General features: G+C 32.5%; 1 protein-coding gene across 8 annotated transcripts in view; it reads right to left on the reverse strand.

Moving 5' to 3' along the window:
* Positions 1-25,816, reverse strand: part of KIFAP3 (kinesin associated protein 3) — a 196,560-nt gene that overhangs the window by 132,881 nt on the left and 37,863 nt on the right. For all 8 annotated transcript variants that reach the window (XR_461274.3, XM_007480753.3, XM_007480755.3 and 5 more), the window contains exons 6-9: positions 21,342-21,441; positions 20,692-20,816; positions 17,507-17,605; positions 15,877-16,055 (exon numbers count right to left, since the gene is read on the reverse strand). Coding sequence is in view for 7 of the 8 variants with exons in the window: in XM_007480753.3 (XP_007480815.1) it covers positions 15,877-16,055; positions 17,507-17,605; positions 20,692-20,816; positions 21,342-21,441 (503 nt within the window). In the remaining variant the exon portion in view is untranslated. The remainder of the gene's footprint in view (positions 1-15,876; positions 16,056-17,506; positions 17,606-20,691; positions 20,817-21,341; positions 21,442-25,816) is intronic.

The raw sequence follows: 25,816 nt of genomic DNA on the forward strand, positions 1-25,816 counted from the left end.
ATAGATATATGCATGCATAAATACATATACGTGTGTATGTATATATATACATGATTAAAGCTAAAAAAGAAAAGAGGTTATGACTAAAAGAAATGGGAAAAGAAACAAATGGGGGTAAATTTATGTGTCACAAAGAAGCTCATGGTGGAGGGGGGAGAACATCGATACACTGGAAGGGTAAAGAGGTTGGAGATAGGAAATACTCAACTCCTACGTATTTTGAAACTGACCCAAAGAGGGAAGAACAATCCAATCCATTGGGGAAGAGAATAGATTTGCGCCCTATAGGGGAGTAGAAGGGTAAAAAACAGACTGTGGGGAAGGAAGCAGTACAAGGGAGGAAGAGGGTGGGGGGGGAAATTTTAAAAAGACTACGGGAAAATAAGGGAGGGAATAAGAAGAGAGGGGGGTAGAAAGGGAAGTACAAGGGGGACTGATTTAAAGTAAATCACTGGACTAAAAGGTAGAGCTAAAGAAGAAAGGTTACAATTAGGGAAGGATATCAAAATGCCAGGGAGTCCACAAATGATAATCATAACTTTGAACGTGAATGGGATGAACTCACCCATAAAACATAGATGAATAGCAGAATGGATTAGAATCCAAAACCCTACCATATGTTGTCTTCAAGAAACACACATGAGGTGGGTAGACACCCACAAGGTCAGAATTAAAGGATGGAGTAAGACCTTCTGGGCCTCAACTGACAGAAAGAAGGCAGGAGTGGCAATCATGATATCTGATAAAGCCAAAGCAAAAATAGACCTGATCAAAAGGGATAGGGAAGGTAATTATATTTTGTTAAAAGGGACTTTAGATAATGAGGAAATATCACTAATCAACATGTATGCACCAAATAATATAGCACCCAAATTTCTAATGGAGAAACTAGGAGAATTGAAGGAAGAAATAGACAGTAAAACCATATTAGTGGGAGACTTGAACCAACCATTATCAAATTTAGATAAATCAAATCAAAAAATAAATAAGAAAGAGGTAAAAGAAGTGAATGAAATCTTAGAAAAATTAGAATTAATAGACATATGGAGAAAAATAAATAGGGATAAAAAGGAATACACCTTCTTCTCAGCACCACATGGCACATTCACAAAGATTGACCATACATTAGGTCACAGAAACATGGCACACAAATACAGAAAAGCAGAAATAATAAATGCAGCCTTTTTAGACCACAAGGCAATAAAAATAATGATCAGTAATGGTACATGGAAAACCAAATCAAAAACTAATTGGAAATTAAACAATATGATACTCCAAAATCATTTAGTTAGAGAATAAATCATAGAAACAATTAATAATTTCATCAAGGAAAATAACAATGGCTAGACATCCTTTCAAACCTTTTGGGATGCATCCAAAGAGGTAATCAGAGGTAAATTCATATCCTTGAGAGCATATATTAACAAAGTAGGGAGAGCAGAGATCAATCAATTGGAAATGCAAATAAAAAAACTCAAAAGCAACCAAATTAAAAACCCCCAGCAGAAAACCAAACTAGAAATCCTAAAAATTAAGGGAGAAATTAATAAAATCAAAAGTGATAGAACTATTAATAAATAAGAAGCTGGAACTTTGAAAAAACAAACAAAATAGACAAAGTACTGGTCAATCTAATTTAAAAAAGGAAGAAAAGCAAATTAACAGCATCAAAGATGAAAAGGGGGACATAACCTCTGATGAAGAGGAAATTAAGGCAATCATTAAAAATTACTTTGCCCAATTATATGGCAATAAATACACCAATTTAGGTGATATGGATGAATATATACAAAAATACAAACTGCCTAGACTAACAGAAGAAGAAATAGAATTCTTAAATAATCCCATATCAGAAAATGAAATCCAACAGGCCATCAAAGAACTTCCTAAGAAAAAATCCCCAGGGCTTGATGGATTCACCAGTGAATTCTATCAAACATTCAGAGAACAGTTAATCCCAATACTATACAAACTATTTGACATAATAAACAAAGAGGGAGTTCTACCAAACTCCTTTTATGACACAAACATGGTACTAATTCCAAAGCCAGGCAGGCCAAAAACAGAGAAAGAAAATTATAGACCAATCTCCCTAATGAATATAGATGCAAAAATCTTAAATAGGATACTAGCAAAAAGACTCCAGCAAGTGATCAGAAGGGTCATCCACCATGATCAAGTAGGATTTATACCAGGGATGCAGAGCTGGTTCAATATTAGGAAAACTATCCACATAATTGACCACATCAACAAGCAAACCAACAAGAACCACATGATTATCTCAATAGATGCAGAAAAAGCCTTTGATAAAATACAACACCCATTCCTACTAAAAACACTAGAAAGCATAGGAATAGAAGGGCCATTCCTAAAAATAATAAACAATATATATCTAAAACCATCAACTAATATCATCTGCAATGGGGATAAACTAAATCCATTCCCATTAAAATCAGGAGTGAAACAAGGATGCCCATTATCACCTCTATTATTTTACATTGTATTAGAAACACTAGCAGTAGCAATTAGAGAAGAAAAAGAAATTGAAGGCATTAAAATAGGCAAGGAGGAGACCAAATTATCGCTCTTTGCAGATGACATGATGGTCTACTTAAAGAATCCTAGAGATTCAAACAAAAAGCTAATCAAAATAATCAACAACTTTAGCAAAGTTGCAGGATACAAAATAAACCCACATAAGTCATCAGCATTTCTATATAATTCCGACACAGCTCAGCAGCAAGAACTAGAAAGAGAAATCCCATTCAAAATTACCTTAGACAAAATAAAATACCTAGGAATCTGTCTCCCGAGACAAACACAGGATCTATATGAACACAACTACAAAACACTTTCCACACAACTAAAACTAGACTTGAACAATTGGAAAAAACATTAACTGCTCATGGATAGGATGAGCCAATATAATAAAAATGACCATCCTACCCAAACTTATTTATCTATTTAGTGCCATACCCATGGAACTCCCAAAAAATTTCTTTACTGACTTAGAAAAAACCACAACAAAGTTCATTTGGAATAACAAAAGATCAAGGATATCCAGGGAAATAATGAAAAAAAAACACAAATGAGGGGGGCCTTGCAGCCCCAGACCTCAAACTATATTACAAAGCAGCAGTCATCAAAACAATTTGGTACTTGCTAAGAAACAGAAAGGAGGATCAGTGGAAGACTGGGGGCAAGCGACCTCAGCAAGACAGTATACGATAAACCCAAAGATCCCAGCTTTTGGGACAAAAATCCACTATTCGATAAAAACTGCTGGGAAAATTGGAAGACAGTGTGGGAGAGATTAGGAATTGATCAACACCTCACACCCTACACCAAGATAAATTCAAAATGGGTGAATGACTTATACATAAAGAAGGAAACCATAAGTAAATTGGGTAAACACAGAATAGTATACATGTCAGACCTTTGGGAGGGGAAAGGCTTTAAAACCAAGCAAGACATAGAAAGAATCACAAAATGTAAAATAAATAATTTCGACTACATCAAACTAAAAAGCTTTTGTACAAACAAAACCAATGTAACTAAAATCAGAAGGAAAACAACAAATTGGGAAAGAATCTTCATAAAAACCTCTGACAAAGTTTAATTACTCAAATTTATAAAGAGCTAAATCAAATGTACAAAAAAATCAAGCCTTTCTCCAATTGATAAATGGTCAAGGGACATGGATAGGCAGTTTTCAGATAAGGAAATCAAAACTATTAATAAGCACATGAAGAAGTGTTCTAAATCTCTTATAATCAGAGAGATGCAAATCAAAACAACTCTGAGGTATCACCTCATACCTAGCAGATTGGCTAACATGATAGCAAAGGAAAGTAATGAATGCTGGAGGGGATGTGGCAAAGTAGGGACATTAATTCATTGCTGATGGAGTTGTGAACTGATCCAACCATTCTGGAGGGCAATTTGGAACTATGCTCAAAAGGCAATAAAAGACTGTCTGACCTTTGATCCAGCCATAGCACTGCTGGGTCTGTACCCCAAAGAGATAATGGACAAAAAGACTTGTACAAAAATATTCATAGCTGCGCTCTTTGTGGTGGCCAAAAATTGGAAAACAAGGGGATGCCCATCAATTGGGGAATGGCTGAACAAATTGTGGTATATGTTGGTGATGGAATACTATTGTGCTAAATGGAATAATAAAGTGGAGGAATTCCATGGAGACTGGAACGACCTCCAGGAAGTGATGCAGAGCGAGAGGTGCAGAACCGGGAGAACAAGTACACAGAGACTAATACACTGTGGTATAATCGAATGTAATGGACTTCTCCATTAGTGGTGGTGTAATGTCCCTGAACAATCTGCAGGGATCTAGGAGAAAAAACACTATTTATAAGCAGAGGACAAACTGTGGGAGTAGAAACACTGAGGAAAAGCAACTGCCTGACTACAGTGGTTGAGGGGACATGACAGAGGAGAGACTCTAAACGAACACTCTAATGCAAATATTAACAACATGACAATGGGTTCGAATCAAGAACACATGTGATACCCAGTGGAATCACGCGTCGGCTACAGGGGTTGGAGGGGAGGAAAAGAAAACGATCTTTGTCTTTAATGAATAATGCATGGAAATGATCAAATAAAATATTATAAAATTAAAAAAATAAAGTCAATGCATTTGATCAATTAGAAGGGGTTACATAATGCCATAATGCCCTTTGAAGAGTAAAATCTAAAGAATATAAAAGTGGTAAAATTGTAAGTTAAATACATATTATAAAGCACAGTTCTAAACAAAAGGTGGGCTAAAGGACAAATTACAGAAGTTTCAACAAAGAAAATGACAGTAATTAGATAATATACTAAAACATACGGGATGTAGCTAAAGCAGTTTTTAGGGGAAATATATTTCTAAACACATTCATCAATTAAAAAAAGAAATCAATAAATTGGGAATATAACTAAAAAGACTTGAACAACAACAAATCAACAAATTTTCTACTAAAACAAAAAAATTTTGAAAATTAAAGAATAATAAAATTGAAGGCAATAAGACTATTGACTTGGTAAATGAAACTAGGAGCTAGTTTTCTGAAAAACAAACAAACAAAATACATTTAGGTCATTTGACTTCCAAAAAAAGGAAAGGAAAACCAAATTATTTATATCAAAAATATAAAAGGAGACAACAAAATAATGATAGGAAAGGCAATTTTAAGAATTTGTTTTTCCCATTATAAACCAACAAAGCACATCACTTAGGACAAATAGATTAATATTTACAAATATATAAAACCGTTAAGTTAGCAAAAGAAATAGACTAATTAAATAATCAATATTTGAAAAAGAAATTACACAACCCACAGACATACTCCCAAAGGAGAAAAAGAAATACTCATTTTTTATACAATTTACAATTCTAACATTCAAAGAACAATTAATCCCAACATTACGTAAAACTATTTATAATAAGAAAAGGAACACTTTCAATCTTTTTCTAGGGTACAAATATCAAATATTTGTCCAGATGTCTAAAATGGAGAGAAAGCAGAGAAAGATAACTACAAATAATTATCCCTAGAGAATATTAATATAAAAACTTTAAATAAAATATTAGCAAGCAGACCACAATGACATAGTAGAAATATTATATGCTGAGAACAGGTTGGGCTTATACCAGGGAAGAAGTATTGGTTCAACATAAAAAAAAAACTATAAATATAAGTCAAGTTAATATTATAAATAACAAAAAACATACATGTGATAATATCAATAAATATAGAATGTTTGACCAAATCCAACACATTTTAATGAAAAACTCTAAAAAGCATAGAAATAAACAAACCATTCCTTAATATAAAAATAATTCTTTAAAAGCCAAGAGCAAATATTATATGTAATGGTAAAAAGAGGCCCTTCTAGTAAGATCAAGTGTAAAAGGACATCTATTGTCACTCCTATTTAATATAGAACACTAGCTCTAGAAATAAGATAATGAAAAGAAATGTAGATAATTAACAAAAAAGAAAAAAACACCATTTTTGCAGATACAATGATTTCCATAGAAAATCTTTTAATCAACCATAAAATTGAATGAAACAATGATGTCAGGAAAATTTCAGGATATAAAATAAATCTACATAAATCATCAGTTTTCCTAAAATTAACAACAAAACTAAGCCAGAAGGATTAGAAAGAGAAACTCCACTCAAAACAACTACAAAATATTTGGAAATGTATATACCAAGATTGATCCATGAACCATATGAATCTAATAATAAAACATTCTTTGAAGAAATACAGCAAAGTGTTTGGGGAAAAAATCACAACATTAATTATTCACAAGTTGATCTATAATTTGAAAGGCAATTGTATTTCCAGGGGCAGAGCCAAGATGGTAGAACAGAAGTTAGGAAAGCTCAAACTATTATGAGAATCTTTTCCAATCAACCTTAAAATAATGCCTCAAAACGAATACTGGAGGGAAAGAACCAAGGAAGATATGGAGTGAGGCAACTTTCACACAAAAAACAACTTGAAAGGCAGGCAGAGAAGGTCTGGGTTCACTGGGGTGAGGAGAGCACAGACTGCCAGAGGCTACACCAAGAAGTACTAGTGCAAGCCAATAGCAAGCCACCCCCTGCAAACCCCCTACAAATTGAGACCCTGCCTAAGTCAATGGTAGTGCAATCCCCCCCACCCCACTGTGTTCCAAGCCCTAGCCCAAGCCTGCAGTGAAGATTTAGACCCCAATTCAAGACAGTCCCTCAGTGCACCCAGTTTGTGTAAGCTGGGAACAAGGTCCAAAGTCCCTATTCAAGCTTAAGGAGGGATAAACAAGCCCCAGGGCAAGGTAGCCACACTGTGCCTAACCTGATGAAGCCCAAAAGCCCTTGCCCAAGCTTGAGGCTAGACTCTGAGCCCCAGCACAGGGTAGTTCATGTGGCTCTGAGTTCTACAAGCCATCAGTAGTCTCAGCAGGTGACTGAATCAGCAGTGGAGGTTGGCTTTCAGAGCTCCCAGGCCACAGGTCACCATACCACCTTAGAAGAACTGAAACTTAGAGCCAAGGGTAGAAGCAAGGAAAAACTGAAGTTTCAGAGAGTACCCTCTCTACCCTGAGAATAGAGCCTACCTTTAAGATAAAAGTGAAAGAGCTGGGAAAATGAATAAACATTAAAAAAACCCCACCTAACCATAGAAAATTTTTTATGGTCATGAAGAACAAGGCACAAACAGTGAAGGGGATAATGGAACCAAAGCAAATACATGCAAAACTTCAAAGAAAAATACAAATTGGTCTCAAGCTCTAGAAGAGCTCAAAAAGGATTTAGAAAAATCAATTGGGAGGCAGAGGAAAAATGGGGAAGAGAAAAGAAATCAATGCAAGAAGAAAATGACAGCAGAATGGCCAATGAGAAATTAGTTTCAAAAGCTCATAATAGAAAATCATTCCTTAATAATTAGAAATGAGCAACTAGAAGCTAATGACTTCATGAGATATCAAGAAAAAATAAAACAAAATCAAGAGAATGGAAAAAAGTGAAATATTTCACTGAAAAAATAACTCAACTGGAAAACAGATCCTTTAAGAATTACTGGTCTACCTGAACTCTGTGAGCAAAAAGAAAAGCCTAGACACATTTCAAGAAATTATCCAAGAAAACTGCCCTAATATTTTCAAATAGAAATTGAAAGAATCCACAGATCACCTCCAAAAATAAATTCCCAAATGAAAACTACCCGGAGTATTATAACTAAAATCAAGAGCATGTAGATCAAGGATAAAATACTGTAATCAGCAAGAAAGAAACAATTCAAATATTTTAGAACAACAGTCAGGATTACACAGGACTTAATAGCTTCCACATTAAATACTGAAAGTCTTGGGATATGATATTCCAGAATCAAAATACCTAGGTTTACATCCCAGAATCTCCATCTAGTCAAACTGAGAATATTTTTTTTCAGAGAAAAATGGTCATTTAATAAAATAGAAGATTTCCAAGCATTCCTGATGAAAAGATGAGACCTACATAGAAAATTCAATTTCCGAACTCCAGACCCCCCCCCCCAAAGCCTAAAAAATAAATAAGACAAAAACTTAAGGAATTCAATAAGGTCAAACTATATATTCCTATGTGGAAAGATGATATTTTTGTAATTCTTAAAGATTTTTTTTATCAATATTAGAGCATTTAGAAGAAGTATACCAAAGATAGGGTATGGAGTAAGCTGATTAGAGTGGCATGATATGCAGCAAAAATCAAGAGGCGAAAAAGAGGATTGCACTGAGAGAAAAGGAAAGGGAGATGTGGAATAGGGTAAATTCTTTCACCAAAAGTGAAAAACTATTACAGTGGAGTGGAAAATGAGGGTGGTGATTTGCAATATTTTATTTAAGCCTTACTCTCACTGTTATTTGCTGAGAAAGGGAATAATAACCATACTCACTGGGGTAAAGTAATCCTACCTAACCCTATAGAGAAATAGGAGGGGAAAAAGTCAAAGTGGGATAAAAAAGGGCAAAGTTGGGGGGGGGGGTGCAAAACACTTGTGAGGAACAGATGAAAGGAGAAAGAGCAGGATCAAAAGGGGAAAATAAAATGAAGAGGAATATAAAGTTATTAATCATACCTGTGTGTAAATGGGATGAACGCATTCTAAAATGGAAGCAGATAGCAAAGTGGATTAAAAATGAGAATCCTACAATATGTAGTCTACAAGAAACACATCTGAGGCAGAGAGATATACAGAGTTAAAGATAAGGGGCTAGAGAAGAATTTATTGTGCATCAGTTGAAGTAAAATAAGCAGGAGAAGGATCATGATCTCAGACAGAGCTAAAGCAAAAATAAATATGATTAAAAGAGATATGGGAGGAAATTACATTTTGCTAAAAGATACTATAAACAATAGTCATATCAATACTAAACATAAATGCACAAAATGGTATAGACTCCAGATTTTTAAAGGATAAATTAAATGACTTTCAGGAGGAAATAGAGAGTAAAATTATACTAGTGGGAGGCCTCAAACTCCACTTTCACATCTAGATAAACCAAACCAAAAAATCAACAAGAAAGAAGTAAAGGACATGAATGAAAATTTAGAAAAGTTATAACAAATAGATCTCTGGAGAAAACAAAAGGAAATAGAAGAATATACCTTCTTTTCAGTAGTACATGGCATCTATGCAAAAACTGACCAGATATTAGGGCATAAAAACTTCACAAAAAAACTGAAAAGCAGAAATAATTAATGAATCCTTTTCAAATCATAACACAATTAAAATTATAATCAATAAAGATCTATAAAAAGGTAAAACAAAAATTAATTAGAAATTAAATAATCTAATGCTAAAAATGGAGTGGGTCAAAGAACAAATTATAGAAAAAATAATTTCATTAAAGAGAATGACAATGAGGAGACAACAAATCAAAATTTATGGGATAGAGGCAAAGCAGCTAAAAGAAAAATTTAAATCTCTAACTGCTTACATCAATAAAAAAGAGAAAAAGCATGTGAATTGTGCATGCAACTAAAAAAACTAGAAAAATAACAAATTAAAACCCTTCAATTAAAGACTAAATTGGAAATACTAAAATTTCAAGAGGAAAATTAATAAAATTGGAAAGTAACCATTGAATTAAAATTGGAAGAGAACCACTGAACTAATAAATAAGACTAAGTTTTTTTTTTCAATTAAAAAACGAAATAGAGCACTGGTTAATTTGATTTAAAAAAATAAAGAAGAAAATCAAATAATCAGTATCCCAAAAAGGGTAAATCTCCACTAAAGAAGATGATATTAAGGCAACCATTAGGAACTATTTTGACCAATTGTATGCCAATGAATCTGATGATCTAAGTGAAATGGATGAATATTTGCCAAAACATCACTTGTACAGATTGATAAAAGAGGAAATAGAATACTTAAATAATCCCATCTCCGAAAAATAAATTGAACAAACCATCAATGACTTCCCTAAGAAAAAATTCCAAGTTCTAGATATATTCACAAAAGTAAATTCTATAAAATGTTTAAAGAACAATCAATTCCAATGCTATATAAATTATTTGGGGAAATAGGCAGAGAAGGAATCCTACCAAATTCTTTTTATGTTACAAATACGATACTATTGCCAAAGTAAGGAAGAACAAAAAACAGAGAAAGAAAAGTATAGGCCAATTTCATTAATGAATATAGATGCAAACATTTAAAACAAAATACTAGAGCAAGGAGATTACAGTAATATATCACAAAGATTATTCACTATGACCAGACGGGATTTATATCAGGAATGTAGGGATGGTTTAATATAAGAATGACTGACCATAGCAATAACCAAACTAACAAAAATTTCACAACTATCTCAATAGATGCAGAAAAAGCCTTTGACAAAATATAACATTCATTCTTATTAAAAAACACTAGAAACCATAGGAATGAATGGGTCTTTCCTTAAAATGATAAAGTAGTATCTACCTAAAACCATTAGCAGGTATCATCTGCAATGGGGATAAGTTAGAAGCCTTCCCAATAAGATCAGGGGTGAAGTAATTGTGATCATTATCATTATTTTATATTGTACTAGAAATGTTAGGTTTAGCAATAATAAAAGAAAAAGAAATTGAAAGAATTAAAAGCAGGCAATGAAGGAATCAAACTTTTATTCTTTGCAGATGATATACCTAGAGAATCAACTAAAAAACTAGCTGAAATAATTAATAACTTTAGTAAATTTGCAGAATACAAATTCCAGACAAATCATTGGCATTTCTATACATTACCAACAAAGTCCAGCAGCAGGAGATAGAGAAATTACATTTAAAATAACTCTAGACAATACAAAATACTGAGGAATCTCCTTGTGAAGACAAACATAGGATTTATATGAACACAATTAAAAACACCTTTCACACAAATAAAGTTAGATTTAAACAATTATAAAAATATTAATTGCTCAGGGGTAGGCTAAGCTAATGTAATAAAATGACAAGTTGACCTAAATTAATTTACTTATTCAGGGCCACACTAATCAAACTACCCAGTAATAATTTTATAGAACTAGAAAAATAATAACAAAATTCATTTGGAGGAACAAAAGGTCAAGAGTGTAAAGGTAATTAATGAAAAAAATGTGAAGGAAGGTGATCTAGCAGTACCAGACCTTAAACTGTACTATAAAGCAGTAATCACCAAAACAGCCTGGTACTAGCTAAGAAAAAGAATCATAGATCAATGGAATATATTAGAGACACAATATATAGGAAGTAAATGACCTTAGCAACCTAATAGCTGATAAACTCCTATACCCCAGTTTTTGAGATAAGAATTCACTATTTAACAAAAATTGTTGGGGAAACTGAAAATCAGTTTGGCAGAAACTAAGTATAGACCATTATCTCACATCCTATACCAAGAAAAGGTCAAAATGGGCATATAATTTAGATATAAAGAGTGATACTATAAGTAAATTAGGGGGACATAGAATAATTTACCTAGAAGATCTATAGAGAAGAATAGAATTTATGATCAAACAAGAGACAGAGAACATTAGAAGATGTAAAATGAATAATTTTTATTTTATTAAATTAAAAAGCTTTTGTACAACCAAAACCAATGTAACCAAGATTAGAAGGGAAACAATAAAGTGGGAAAAGATTTTATAACAGTTTTCTCTTATAACAGTCTCATTTCTCAAATATATAGAGTTAAGTCAAATTTATAAGAATACAAGTCATTCCCCAACTGCCAAATGGCCAATATAAATAAGCAATTTTAATATGTAGAAATCAAAGTCATCAATCTTATAAAAATGTTCTAAATCTCTCTTGATTAGAGAAATGCAAACTCACAATTAAAACAATGCTGAGGGTACCACCTCACATGTATTAGATTGGCCACTATGGCAGTAAAGGAAATTGATAAACATTAGAGGAGATGTGATATAATTGGGACACTAATGCATTGTTGGTGGAGTTGGGAACTGATCTAATCATTCTGGAGAGCAATTTGGAACTTTGCCCAAAGAACTTTGCTCCCGTAATACCACTACTGGGTCTGTATCCCAAAGAGGTAACAAAAAATGGGAAAGGACCTACTTATACAAAAATGTTTATAGTAGCTCTTTTTGTGTCAGCAAAGAATTGGAAATCGAGGGGATGTCCATTATTTGAAGAATGGCTGAAGAAATTGTGGTATATGTTGGTGATAGCATACTATTGTGCTATAAGAAATGATGAGAGATGTTTTTTTTTTATAATGAGAAGGTTTGGGGATTGGACAGAAAAATTGGACAGAGATGTTTATTAAACAATTATTGTCACAAGATTGAAAGAAATTATTATTGATCCCCTTTGCACTGAATGCCATTCTTTCTAACTGGTAGATGGAGAGGAATCAAATTCTGCACCTTAAACAGTCCTGTAAAATAGAGTATCTTCACTCCCGACTTCAAATTATTAGGGGGCTGGAGGTAAAGATAGGCAAGTTCCACAACATCTCTTCATTTGCTCCTGCTCTTCATTGAGCCAACTACTAAGGGAGCTGCTGGAAGCTGCCCATGGACCTGTATGGAAAAGCTCTGCCATGCACACTGTGGCTCTGGAGAAAAATTCTAAGGGAACCAGAAGGAGGCTGGTTCTACCTGAACTGATGTAGAGCAAAGTAAGCAGAACTGGGAGAACATTGTACATAGTAATGGAAATACTGTACAGTGAAGATAACTGAAAACTTGGCTACTTTCAGCAATGCAATGATCTGGGTCAATCCTGAAAGACTTATGAAGGGAAATGTTCTCTACCTCATGAAAAAGAACTGTTGGAGTTGGAAGGATGAGAATCTAGGCATACTATCTTTCACATCAGTGTATTTTACAGGTTTTTTTGGAGGTTTTGGTTTTGTATGAATGTGTTCTTACAATGACCAATATGGAAGCATGTTTTGCATGATAATACATGTATGGCCCAGAAGAAATTGCTTACCATCTCCAAGTGGTGGAGGGAAAGGAGGGAAGGAGATGGTATGGGCCTTATAATTTGGGAAAATGTATGTTGAAAATTATCACTACATGTAATTAGGAAAATAAAATTTTAAATTTTAAAAAAGGCAATACTATCTAAATTTATTTATTTATTCAGTGTTATATCAATCAAACTTTCAAAGGAATATTATAAAAAGCAAGGAAAAATAATAATGAAATTCATATGGAAAAAGACAAAAGGTCAAGAATAATAAAGAAAAATGTAGATCAATCAGCATCAAACTTTAATGATACTTACAAAGCAATAATCATTAACCAAATCATTCAGATGATTTGACCAAATCATTCAGGTGATTTGGTAGTGGTTAAAAAAAGAGGTCTATCAGTAGAACAGATTTTATACACATATGGAAGGCAAATAAAAACAATAGAATAGTATTCATCAAATTAAAGACCTCACCCCACTTACTGAAAGAAGAATTTCTTATTTGACAAAAGGTGTTGTAAAAACTGAGAAGCAACTATTTGACAAGGTTTAGACCAATGGCTTATTCCACATATAAAAATAAATTACTAGTTTATCTATAATCTAAATATAAATGGTCACATAAAAAATTAGAAGAGCAAGAAAGAAATTATCTTTGACATTTTTGCATAGAGGAAGAGTATATCTCTAAGTAAATGATAAAGAGGATCACAGACAATAAAATGGATAATTTTAATAATATGAAATAAAAAATGTTTTGTATAAACAAATTTGATATATTAGAATTAATTGGAATGAAAATATCTAAATGATAAGTCTTTCCGCAAGTTTTTTTTTATAAAGGTTTCTTATCTATGATCTATAAAGGACCAATTCAAATTTATAAAACTAATCCATTCCCCAAAAGAAAAATATGAATGTTTTCAATAGATATAATCTAAATTAATTCATGGAAATACTAATAATTAGATAAGAGCAATTTATAGTAACTTTCAGGTCCTCACACACCCAATAGAATGGTAAAGATGATATAAGAAACTGACAAATACTTAAAGTAGTGTGAGAAAACAGGCATATTGATGTACTGTTGATGAGTTGTGAATTGTTCTAGCCATTCTGCAAAGCAATTCAAAATTATGCTTCAAAAATAGTAATTTTGCAAACTATGAATAGTACTACTTTTAGGCTTATACTCCACCCCAAAGAGATTGAAGAATGAGGAAATTGACCTATAGATTCAAACTATAAAAACTATTTTCCTATAAGCCAAAAATTTGAAAACTAAGGGGACAATGGTTAGTCTATTGGAAAATGTCTATACAAAATAAGGTATATAAATGTAATATAATATTATGTCATGTTATAAACTCATGTAAAAATAAAATAATTTTTTAAAACAGTGGGTTGTTTCTGTTCTGAGGGCTTAAGGGAAAAAAAGAGGAAAAAAGCAAAGGAAAATCTGATATCAAGAAGAGGAATGGAAAAGAATTGGTGATTTATCATAATTGAGTTAAGTGACAGGGAGAAAGAAGTAAAAAGGGGAATACTGGTGGTAAAGGAATAACTGCCATAAAACATAGTTCCTGATTTGAGAGATTTTAAAATGAAAATAAATAATAAGAATCTAAGGAAGTGAATTTTAATTGGTGAAAGGCTGACTAAATGAAGATTTATGAATATAATGAAAATATTACTGAATAATAAGAAATTATGAAAGGAATTATTTCAGAGAATCTGGGTTAGGATGATATACAATAAAGTTAACAGAATTAGGAGGAAAAAATGTATACAAGCATAACAACACAATGAAGAAAAACAATTCCAAAAGCCTTCAGAACACTGATCAATGAAATGACCAACTATAGGCCTATGATAAAATGTTATCTACCTTGTGACAGAGAGGTGAGAGCCTGAAGATACAAGACTGATATTTTTAAAAGCCTTCAGAACTCTGATCAATGAAATGACCAACTATAGGCCTATGATAAAATGTTATCTACCTTGTGACAGAGAGGTGAGAGCCTGAAGATACAAGACTGATATTTTTTGACACTGACTACTGTGTAAATTTGTTTTGTCTGACTATGCTATTTTGCTATAAAGCTTTTCTTTCTTCTCTTTCAAGAGTTTTGTTTGTTTTTTAATTGTGGTGGAGGGTTAGAGGGAGAAAAAGGTTAGCAATATTAATTCCAAATTATAAGACAAAAGGCCACAGAAACATTTTTTTAAAGATCATAAGGGAATACAAACAAGCCAAACAGTTCTCAAAGTAATGTGTGGGATATATAATACACTTAAAAAATGTTGAAATGATCTATGAAATTTCACATGTAATATATGTCTGTGTAAATCCTATCTTATGTTTAAATATAAAATAAAAAATGTTTTAAAAGAACCATATATCAGACTTAAAAACAAATATTTATGCACATATATACTTATTTTCCATTATTTGTAAATGCATGTATACTTATATGCTTTGTATGTATAATCGATATGTGTATGAATGTATGGATTTGAATATGTATACATTTAAGAACATATATGCTTAAATTATCTACTAGGACATTTAGGAATTAAAACTCTACCTATTATCCCCATATTAGGTACTAAATAAGTATCCATATATCAAGCATTATTCATACCTCTTAGAATATTTCTCTCTGATCAAATGAGATTCAATTGTCAACAGTGCTAGCCCATTTGGGGAAAATTATACTCTTTTCTTCGGTGCTCTATGAAATATACTATCTTTCTCATTCAAAAAGCTTTACTTATCAAGAAGATTCTCTAAAATTGAATACCTCTTTCCCTGATGATGTCAGATAAAAAATATTACTTATGGTAATGAGAGAACTAATGGGAATTTTTATAGCAACTTACAATATAAAACAGTTTAGGAAGTAGATTCACAACTTACCATATCATTTTTGTTCTCCATAAAAATGCTAAGCTTCTTTAGGAAAGATACCACCAGAATTAGGAGTTCAAAATTATCTCGATCAAGTGCCTTCACTAGCATGTGAACTATGTTCTTGTTCCTCATTTTCAGCTCAGTACGAGTATCCTCAGCAAGGTTCAAAAGCAAATAAAGGGCAACTAGAAAAACAAAATAAAGGTAAATGGTTAGGGCATTAGATTGACAAGAGTCTAAAAAATAACAATTCTTTCCTATAAATGAAGAAGTCCTGAAGGGAGATGAGCATTATTTTCAGACCTTTTTTTTAAATTAATAATTAATGGTATTTAAGTCAGAAAAAAATTGTTAAATATGCAGATGTTAAACAGTAATTTTCAGAGATCTGAGAAACCAAGGCATGTTATTATCATGTGCATTAGCACACTAAGATTGATATTCTGAAGCTAGTTCCAATAAAAAATGTGTCTGCTAATTTGAACTAAATTTTGTGAGAAATAACCCATTTTTTTCTCATTCAAATTAACCACAATAAATCAAATATTTATTACTTAACAAGACAGTTGAAAATAGGTTATTCCATCATAATTTTCCACATTTCAGTTTAAATATCTGATTAACAAAAGAATATGTTAAATGTTAAAAATTGAATTTAAGTATCTTAAATTTTGATATGAAAACATTTAAAAGTAATAAAGAGATCTTTTAAAGCTTAGCTAATTTATTGATATGAATTGAACTCACTTTAAAAAATCCTATTTAAAGATTAACTTTTGAAACAAATATGATCCAGGTACCTCTTGAATGATTAGGACAAATTATTCAACTTCTATTTTAATTTAAAATCTTGATGCTCAATGGTTTAAATGTTTTTGTAAATCAGTGGTTACGAGTTACTATCACAGATTACTCTGTACAGGGTTTAAAACTGCTAGATTTCAGTGCACTGACAAAGAAATATTTAAGAGAACCAATGACTATCTACAATATGGAGTTGGACTCTATCAAAGAGTATCTGTTCATTTTTGCTAATAATCATTGTCATACTTTTTGTCTTTAACAAGGACCTAGAAATTAAGTTCCAGACTCTATGTTTTTTATGTTTCTATCAATAAAGTCCAAGAACATCAGACTACTGTCTCTTAAATCAAAGAAATGCTTAGAATTGATTTTTTTAAAAGTAATTTCATACATGGAAGACAGTAACCTTTTAAGTAGGAAATTGGATGAAGGGTAATTTAATATAAGGAAAAACATCTTTAAAAAGTTGCTTGATGGAAAAGTATTCTAAATAAAAATTAAAAAATGAAAAAGAATGTAAACTAAAAAAAGTTATATTTGAGGTATCTGAATTCTAAGTATATATACATTTTCATATTTCATATACTGTATTGATGGAAAGGCAATAGGATAACAGAGGAAAGGAATGGGAATCTGATGACTGCTTAAATGACCACTAATTTTAAATAAACCTGAGGTAAGGACAGACAATGGGAGGGTTTAAGTTATACTGAAATTTATAGCATTTTCTTTTAATTTTGGATTTGGCTTTTGTGAGACCATGAAAATCAGCACAAATGAATATATCCACTGAGTAAATACTTTTTCTTCTTCATCAAATAGGAATCTGTACCTCGTAAGAGCTGCTCCTGTTTTACCACCAAACCTTGGTATTTCTTGTAGGTTTTTTCATAATCTTTTTTCATACTTTGGTTTTCAGGATCTTCTTCAAGTAAAATATCAAGTTAAGGATTATATTATATTCACAAAAGCAGAGAACAACTTATTGAAAACACTCTGAGCAACATTATTCAAAATTGTCATAGGCAATCATTTATTCCCATTTTTAATCACATAAATTTTATTCATTAATTTTTGGACAAACATAATTGTAGAGTGCAAAATCCCTTAAGGACAGGGGCTGTTGCATTTCTGGCTTTACAGCCTTAGCATCTTACCAAGAGACTGACACAGGAGGTGCTTTTTAAGTGTACCTTTATTAAAATGCATTGTTGAAAAGCTACACAGTGTTCAAAAGCTCACTTAATATAAAATTAAATAACAATTAAAGACAACAAATGAAGTTTTAATGGGATTGGTTAAATATCATACTACAGATAGGAATGTTACCATAGATCTCCTTCAAGGTTATTAGAATTTTTGATTTAATAAGGTCCAACCCTCAATGTCAAAGGCATAGGCCTACTACTTTGTGAAATGGGTTAGTTTTGATCCTACTTTTAGAAAAAAAAGTGTTGAATAGTTTTATAGGAAAAGTCAGGGGTTGAAAAGGTTTGCTGGATCCAAGGTAAACATCTCTGGATCAGATGCAGGAAAGTCGAAGAGAATATATTGAGACAATATTCTATCAATGGCTGGTCATAATGGTAAGAAAACAATAGTAACAATAGTGGTGACCTTAAAAAAGTAAACAGTCACATAAATTCTTGAGACTTACAGAAGAAATCAAAAGGGATGTCATAATATCAAGTCTGGGAGCAAGCGTTTCACTCAGGACTGATATTGGCAGGGAGTCCTGCTCTTCTTGCTATTTACTCCCAACTCCTCTAATCCCTATCCTCACTTCCTATTTATCTTCCCTACTAGGCTATCAGAGTCACATTGCCAAGGAGGAGACCTTGGACATCTAAATGTATATGTACTATAGGCATCTCAAATTCAACATCAAAACTGAACTCATTCTCTTTCCCACCAAATATTCATTTCTTCCAAATCCACTATTACTATTTTTTATGCTACAATATTCCCAATTGCTATCCTTGACTTGTCTTGCATTAAACTCCATGTATCTTCTCTGTTGCCAAAAGTTATTTCTACTTTTATAACATTTCTCATATATATATACATATATATCTATATATCTATATATCTATATCCCCTTCTCTTAACTCAGTCTCTCAGAAATATAAACTGTCATTGCATGGCTAGACTATTTCAATAGTTTTCTAATTGGTCTCTTATGAGTCTCCCCACTCCAATCCATCCTCTACTCAGCGGATGAAATGATTTTCCTAAAGTGCAATCAGTCAATTGGTCAGCAAACTATCATTTATAACATCTGGTGCCAAATGCTGAGAATACAAATACAAGTAGAGGAAAAAATCCTGATCTCAAGGAGCTTACATTCTAATGAGAGAAGCAAAATAAAACTGAAGCTGAAAATTGTGTCTGCAGCTGATTATAGACTGAGATGTGCTTGGCCAAGGCACTGTCCTTAAAAATGGTTCCAGGAGGATCTCACAGAGGGAAAAAGCAATGTGTGAATTTAAGGGTTGGAGTAAATAAAGCTTCAGGATGAAGAACTATGGCATGGTAAAGGAAGTCTTGAGTGTAGTCTAGATAAGAATAACCATATCACTCCATAATCAATAAACACCAGTGACTCCTACTTCCAGGAACCAATATAAAATATCCTGTTTAACACATTTTAAAGATCTTAATAATATTGTACTTTAATATTTATAGACCTAGTTTTATACCTTATTCCTTTCAACATATATTATGATCAAGCAAAACTGTATTATGTGCTGTTCCTCACACATGACAACCCTTTTCCATTCATTTTTAATGGTTGCCCCTCATACCTAAGATGCTCTGTCCTTCTCTTTTCCTATTGGCTGCCATGACTTCAGGATGCAGCTCAAATTCTAGTTTCTGCAGAACACCTTTCCCAGAGCCCCTGATCTTCCATACCCTATAGGGTGTCTTCTCTATCTTTTATCTAAATCTGTATAGATCTTGCATGTATAGTTGTTTGTATATTGCCTCTCTCAGAATATGAGCTCCTTGAAGATTGGGATGTTTTTAACCATTCTTTGTATTCCTAGCACTCAGGATAGTATGTGGCACAGTTTTTCAGGGTTTCTTTTTTCAGTTGCTTTAGTTATGACTCCATTTGGCATTTTTTTGGCTGATACTGGAGTGGTTTGGCATTTTCTTCAGCTCATTTTCCAGATGAATAAACAAAGGCAAATAGCATTAAGTGACTTGCCCAAGGTCACATAATTAGTTAAGTATCTGGGGTCAGACTTGAATTGAGGAAGAAAGAGTCTTCTTGACACCAGGCCTAATACTTGGCATGTAGAGTTTAATGAATGCCTTTTTTTTTTTTTACTAATAATGCCATTGCCTCATGAGTTCAAGGGTAGATCCTCAACCTCATTATAGAAATGGAAAAGATGAGATATTTTAGAACTCTAAATGAATTATCCAGTGAAAAAGCATCATAGGAGATGGTTTAGTTCTATAGTAAAATGCTTATAGTCATTATCATTCACATTACTTCTATGGGGAAATACTTTCCAAGTTCCATACAACTCATATACAAAACCTTTGAATATAATAAACTACCTATACCCTCTCCATTTGGTCAGTTAATATTTTCTCCAATTATGGCAGTCACACTTTAGAGAGAGAACAGTGACTAATGAGAGCATTCAGGTGAAAGTGACACAGATAGTAAGAAACACTGTCATGAAGGTACACTGATAAAGCTGAGGATTCCTTCATTAATTTTTTTGCCAGGAAAAAAATTATTTTAAAATACTTGTGACAGACATGTAGAAAGCAGCTTTGTTGTATATTGTTCCAGAAAGCAAAACTAGAACCAAGCAATTTAAGTCAAAGGGAAATGAGTTTCAAGTTAACACAACAATGAACTTTCTAACAAAACATAACTATTTATCCTGAACTAAAGTATTTCATTAATGTTATATTATTATATGACCAGACACAAAAATTTCAGTTTATCTACTGCTAAAATCTATAGTTGACTAAAGTCTCATTCTGAAAGGATATCAGCTTTCTTCTTCTTAGACAGTTCTTCTTGCCAAAGTTCATGTCTCTTCAACTCATGATCAATTATGTTCATACACAGAGCTCCAATTTTATAGTGAGTGATTAGCCCATGAAATTGAGAAAAACTACATTAAAAGGAAAAATGTAGATATGTATTTATATAAAGTAGTACAATCCTAGCTTGAGATAACAGGCATTAGGTACACAGTAGAAAAAATTAATATATACTATGCTATGAGATAAATTTAATATTTAACATTTTTATAAATCAATATACATTACACTTTGGAGACTTGAAATTTTAACCTCTTTATTGCTCTCAAAATTGGCATTCTTTAAGGTCTTATAAAATGTTTCAAATTTAAAATAAAAAATCAGAATTATTCAGATCATAATTTTCATAATTGTGACCTTAGTAGCCCCTCACTAAGCTGTCCTCAAAAACAATTTTCAGAAAACTATCTAGCCAGATTAATTAGGTCACAATGTCTGAAAGCCATTTTAATAATTACAAATAAATATCACTTTCAATATCTTGTTTACTAAATGAACATTTATTGTATATATGTTTTATAAAAAGAACTATTTTAGAATGGTAAAAAATTGAAATATAGGAGGAGGTATATTAGTTTCATAATTCTTGTACTCACCTGGAAAAGCAAAAGAAAATATATATTATGTTGGTAGCCAATTCTACACTTTGCTTCCAATCTTCTCTAAGTACTCTGGCTAATGCACCCAGGGCAGTTTCTGATAAAAAACAAACAAACAAACAACAAAACCAAACTATTATCTACCTCATCTCTAGTACAATGGGCAATTTTCACCTATTAATAATCAGGGTAATATGTTAGAATTGGAGACAAAGATCACAGAAAATAATCTTTTTTTAGCTACAAAAAATATGTTCTATAAATTAAAATTTCTAAATTATTTTTAAATGCCACAAAAATATATTATGAAAGTAAATGTAAATTAAGGGATCCCTTTATTTATATGCTATATGATTCTGCCCCAAATTGAAGTTTAGTTTACTCGTCTGTGATATGTAGGTTATAGCTCTCCATTTTTGAAATTAAGTTAATCTTTGTAATCAGCCAAGGGATTTCATTCAACCTTTGGAAACCTCTAATTCTTTGTTAATTATTCTTTACATTAATTAAACTTTACTCTGCCTCTCTAGGAGCTTCCTCTTCCTTTTCCTGGTTCTAATCTTTGGAGACAAACTGAGCAACCATTCACATGACAACTGTTCAATACCTGAAGATAGCAATCTTTTTCTATCCTTTACCCTGTAATTATTTTTCCCAAGCCTAAATATCCCTAGCTATCTTAAAAAATACTCATAAAGAATGGTTCCAATCCACCCATCATCTGGTTCATATTCCTTTGGATACAATTCAGTTTATTAAAAGCCATTTCTAAAATAGAATAACCTGAACTAAATGAAATATTTCAGATGTGGTATGACCAGAGAAAAATATAGTAGGACTATTACATTACTGGGAGACAGCTAGGTGGCTTAGTGGATAGAATGCTGGGCCTGGAGTCAGAAAGACATTTTCAAATCTGGCCTCAGACACTTACTAGCTCTGTGACTCTGGGCAAGTCACTTAACCTCTTCCTTAATCCACTGGAAAATTAAATGTACTAACTTTGCTAAGGAAACCCCAAGGACAGTATGGTATACAGGGTCACAGAGTTAGAACAACAACAAATGATCATGTTGGTAGTTGGAATTTTGGGAGCTGCTATGTTATATACTATTTCTATACATTTAATTTGCAACACAGTAAGTTATCCACTTCAACTCTATATTACCTACTTTTTAATACCTTGAACTCTTTATTTTGCTGTTCTTTTCTTGCCAAAACTTAGTCGTATATTAACCTCCTCTTCTATTCCTACTCATAACCTGATATATAAAGCTAAAAGAAAACTTATGACCATGCTTACTGGGTACATTAGAAATAATGTTATTCAACCTCAGCTAGGTCCCTCACTGAAGCAAGACTCTCCATTGAGAGTCTAACAAAATTAATTTTCCATCTACTTCCCATATGAATATTCCAAACCTCTCCTCTTCTCAAGACTTCAATAACTCTTCTCTCCTCCCAGTTCTCCTTTCCCCAAGCTGAGGACACTGTCACTGACTTTACTGAAAAAAAATTGGTCATTTGATATGAGCTCCCTTATCATCTCAAAACTCCTTGACAGAATCTCCCAGTTTGTCTTTTCTTCAGTTTTTGACAGAGTTGATTCTTCTATTTGAAAATATCTCTTGAATTATAATTAATCCCATCCTCTCTCATATTCTCTAGCTGACTTAATCCTCTATTATTCCTCTTTTTCTATTTTGAATCTTCAACCTTTCCTTATCAACTAGCTCCTTCCCAATTGCCTTCAAACACTTCCAAGACTCTTCAATTCTTAAATAACCTTCACTAGACCCTCTCCATTCCTTCAAGCTATGTCCTCTTCTCTAAGTCTCTCTTCCCACTTTCATATTCATAACTCAACTTAAACTGCCCTCTCCAAAATTATCAATGTTCTCTCAAGTGTCAAATCTGATAGTCTTTTCTCAGGCCTAATTATCTCATCAGATCTATCTAAAGCACAAATCATAGATCTTACCCCATCCTTCCCCTGTACCATTTTCACATTTTTGGTATTTCTTTCAGTTCCTAGCCTCCTTCACCCCATGTAGTCAATAAATTCCCAAACTGTGATACTACTACCTTTACAACATCTCCTCTATCCAACCCCTTCTCTCTACTAACAAGGCTACCATCTGAATTTAGAGTCTTGCCCAGGTTCTTGCAACAGTCTCCTAACTCACCTCTTTGCCTCAAATCTCTCACCACTATGGTTTGGTCTATATACTACCATCAAAATAAATTTTCTTAAGTACAGACTTGACCCTGTGACTCCTCTCTCTTTGACCAACTTCAATGGCTTCCTATTGCTAAATTCCTCTGTGCAGCTTTTAAAGCTCTTCAAAACCTGGATCCAAAACCAGCTTTCCAGACTCAGTAGACACTATTCTCCCTCCCATATTCTATAATGCAGACAAAATTACCTTCTCTCCTTTTCTCATTCATACTATTCCATCTCTCATGTCTTTGCTTTTGCATTTACCTTACTTCAATTCCAGAATATACCTCTACTACATAGTCCTTCTCTTCCTTTAAAATGCAGCCTAGATATCTACTGGCATAAAGCTTTTCCTGATTCCTCCCAACCACTGGTGTCCTCCATAGTAACAGCATACTTAACTACAATATATTTAACACACACATAGGTATGTATTAACATTTATGCTGTATATATTTTAATATGCATTTGTGGTCTTATTTATTAGAATGTAAGCTCATTGCAAGCAGGGGTTATTTTACTTATTGCACTTTTATCCCCAGTGTCTACTATAATGCTGGACACACAGAAGGCATTTAGTAAATACTTAATATGATTGAGTGACTAACTTGTAAAATAAAATCGCCAGATTTTTTATTTGTATAAACTATTGCATGCTATATTTATGACACTGATTTTTTTCAAGCCAATTGAAAGACATCATATTTGTCCCTATTAAATCTAATATTATTAAATCTGGCTAGTCTATTGAAATCTTTTTAGAGCTTAACTCTTTCTTCCAATATTTTAGCTTTCTCCCACCTTTATTTGCAAATTTGATAAAAATGTCATCTATGGATTCATCTAAATAACTGATAAAAATACTAACGATATATTCCTGAAGCCTCACATTATTTTAAGAGTTAGAGATCTAAAAGTCACCTATTTCAACCCTTATTTGTACAAATTCCTTCAATAATATTCCCAATAAGCTAGCCTTTTTCCCCCCCTGAAGACTCCAAAAAGGTGGGATCTATTACTCATCCCACTCACTCTACCCAGAACCTAGATTCAGATTCAAATAAGAATGTGAAAAATAAGATAAGATATGCAAAATCCTGCATTAGGTTGAAATGATTTGGTGTCTTTTTCCCTTTTTTATAAATCTTCAATCTTCTGCCATTCTTCTCTATAAGATTTCATATTTTCAAATGTTGCTGTCAATTGACACAATATGTCTTCATTTGTTAAGGATATCAAGAGGGTGGTGGTTGTAGCACTTTGTGAGTCCTTTTCATCTTCTTACTATGACATTTGATTTTTATATTGTTTAGGATACTGTAGGGAATTGTAATAATGCCTACTTCTGACTAAAAACGAGTTTTACAAAGTGGATTTTAGATGTTTTGTATAATTATGTTGGTACTAATGTCCCATTAGAAAAGTATTGGAGTGTATTGGAAAGAAATATTGGACTTGAAATCAGCAGAAACTCATTTTAGAAAAACTGGGATTGAGAGGAAGCTACACATACTTGTTTGCCCTCTTGTTTATGGTAAAATTCTGCATATTAAGAAACTGAACTAAAAAATATCATTTCAAGAGAATTACAGATTAAAATAGAAGGTCAACTAAATGAAAAATAGAGCTGTAAACTTAAATGGAGCCACCAAAACTGGACTCTTGATGCAGATCTATCCATATGTGTTTTTATTTTATTGGCTTGGCCTTCCCATGAGAAATTAGTATTTCTCCAATTATTTAATTCTTCCTTTATTTGTATAATTATTGCTTTGCAGACTTGTTGATACAGTTCTTTTCTGTCTATTGTAGGGTAGACTTAAGTATTTTATAACATCTAGTTGTTTTAAATGAAATTTCTCTTTAATTTTATTGGTAATATTTAGAAATATCAATGATTTGATTTATTTTATATCCTAAAACTTCCCTTCAGTTTTTATTTGTCTTATTTTTTTAGGTGACTCAAAAGGATCCTCCAAGTAAGATAACATTTTTTCTCCACTTTGCCTGTGCTTGTTACCTTAATTTCTTTTTCTTGTTTTATTACTATAGTTAGCATTTCTAGTTCAATACTGCAGAGTAATGGTGGTAATGAACTTGCTCCATTTCTGATCTTATTGGAAAAGCTTCTAGTTTAGCCCTATTAGATATAATTAAGGCTAGATTATGAAGGGTTCCAAACACCAGAAGGTTTTGTATTTTACACTACAGGCAATAGGGAGCTAATGGTGTTCATTGGGTAGGGAGGTCA

This window comes from Monodelphis domestica, chromosome 2, assembly GCF_027887165.1.
Source record: "Monodelphis domestica isolate mMonDom1 chromosome 2, mMonDom1.pri, whole genome shotgun sequence".
In the NCBI taxonomy this organism is placed as follows: Eukaryota; Metazoa; Chordata; class Mammalia; order Didelphimorphia; family Didelphidae; genus Monodelphis; species Monodelphis domestica.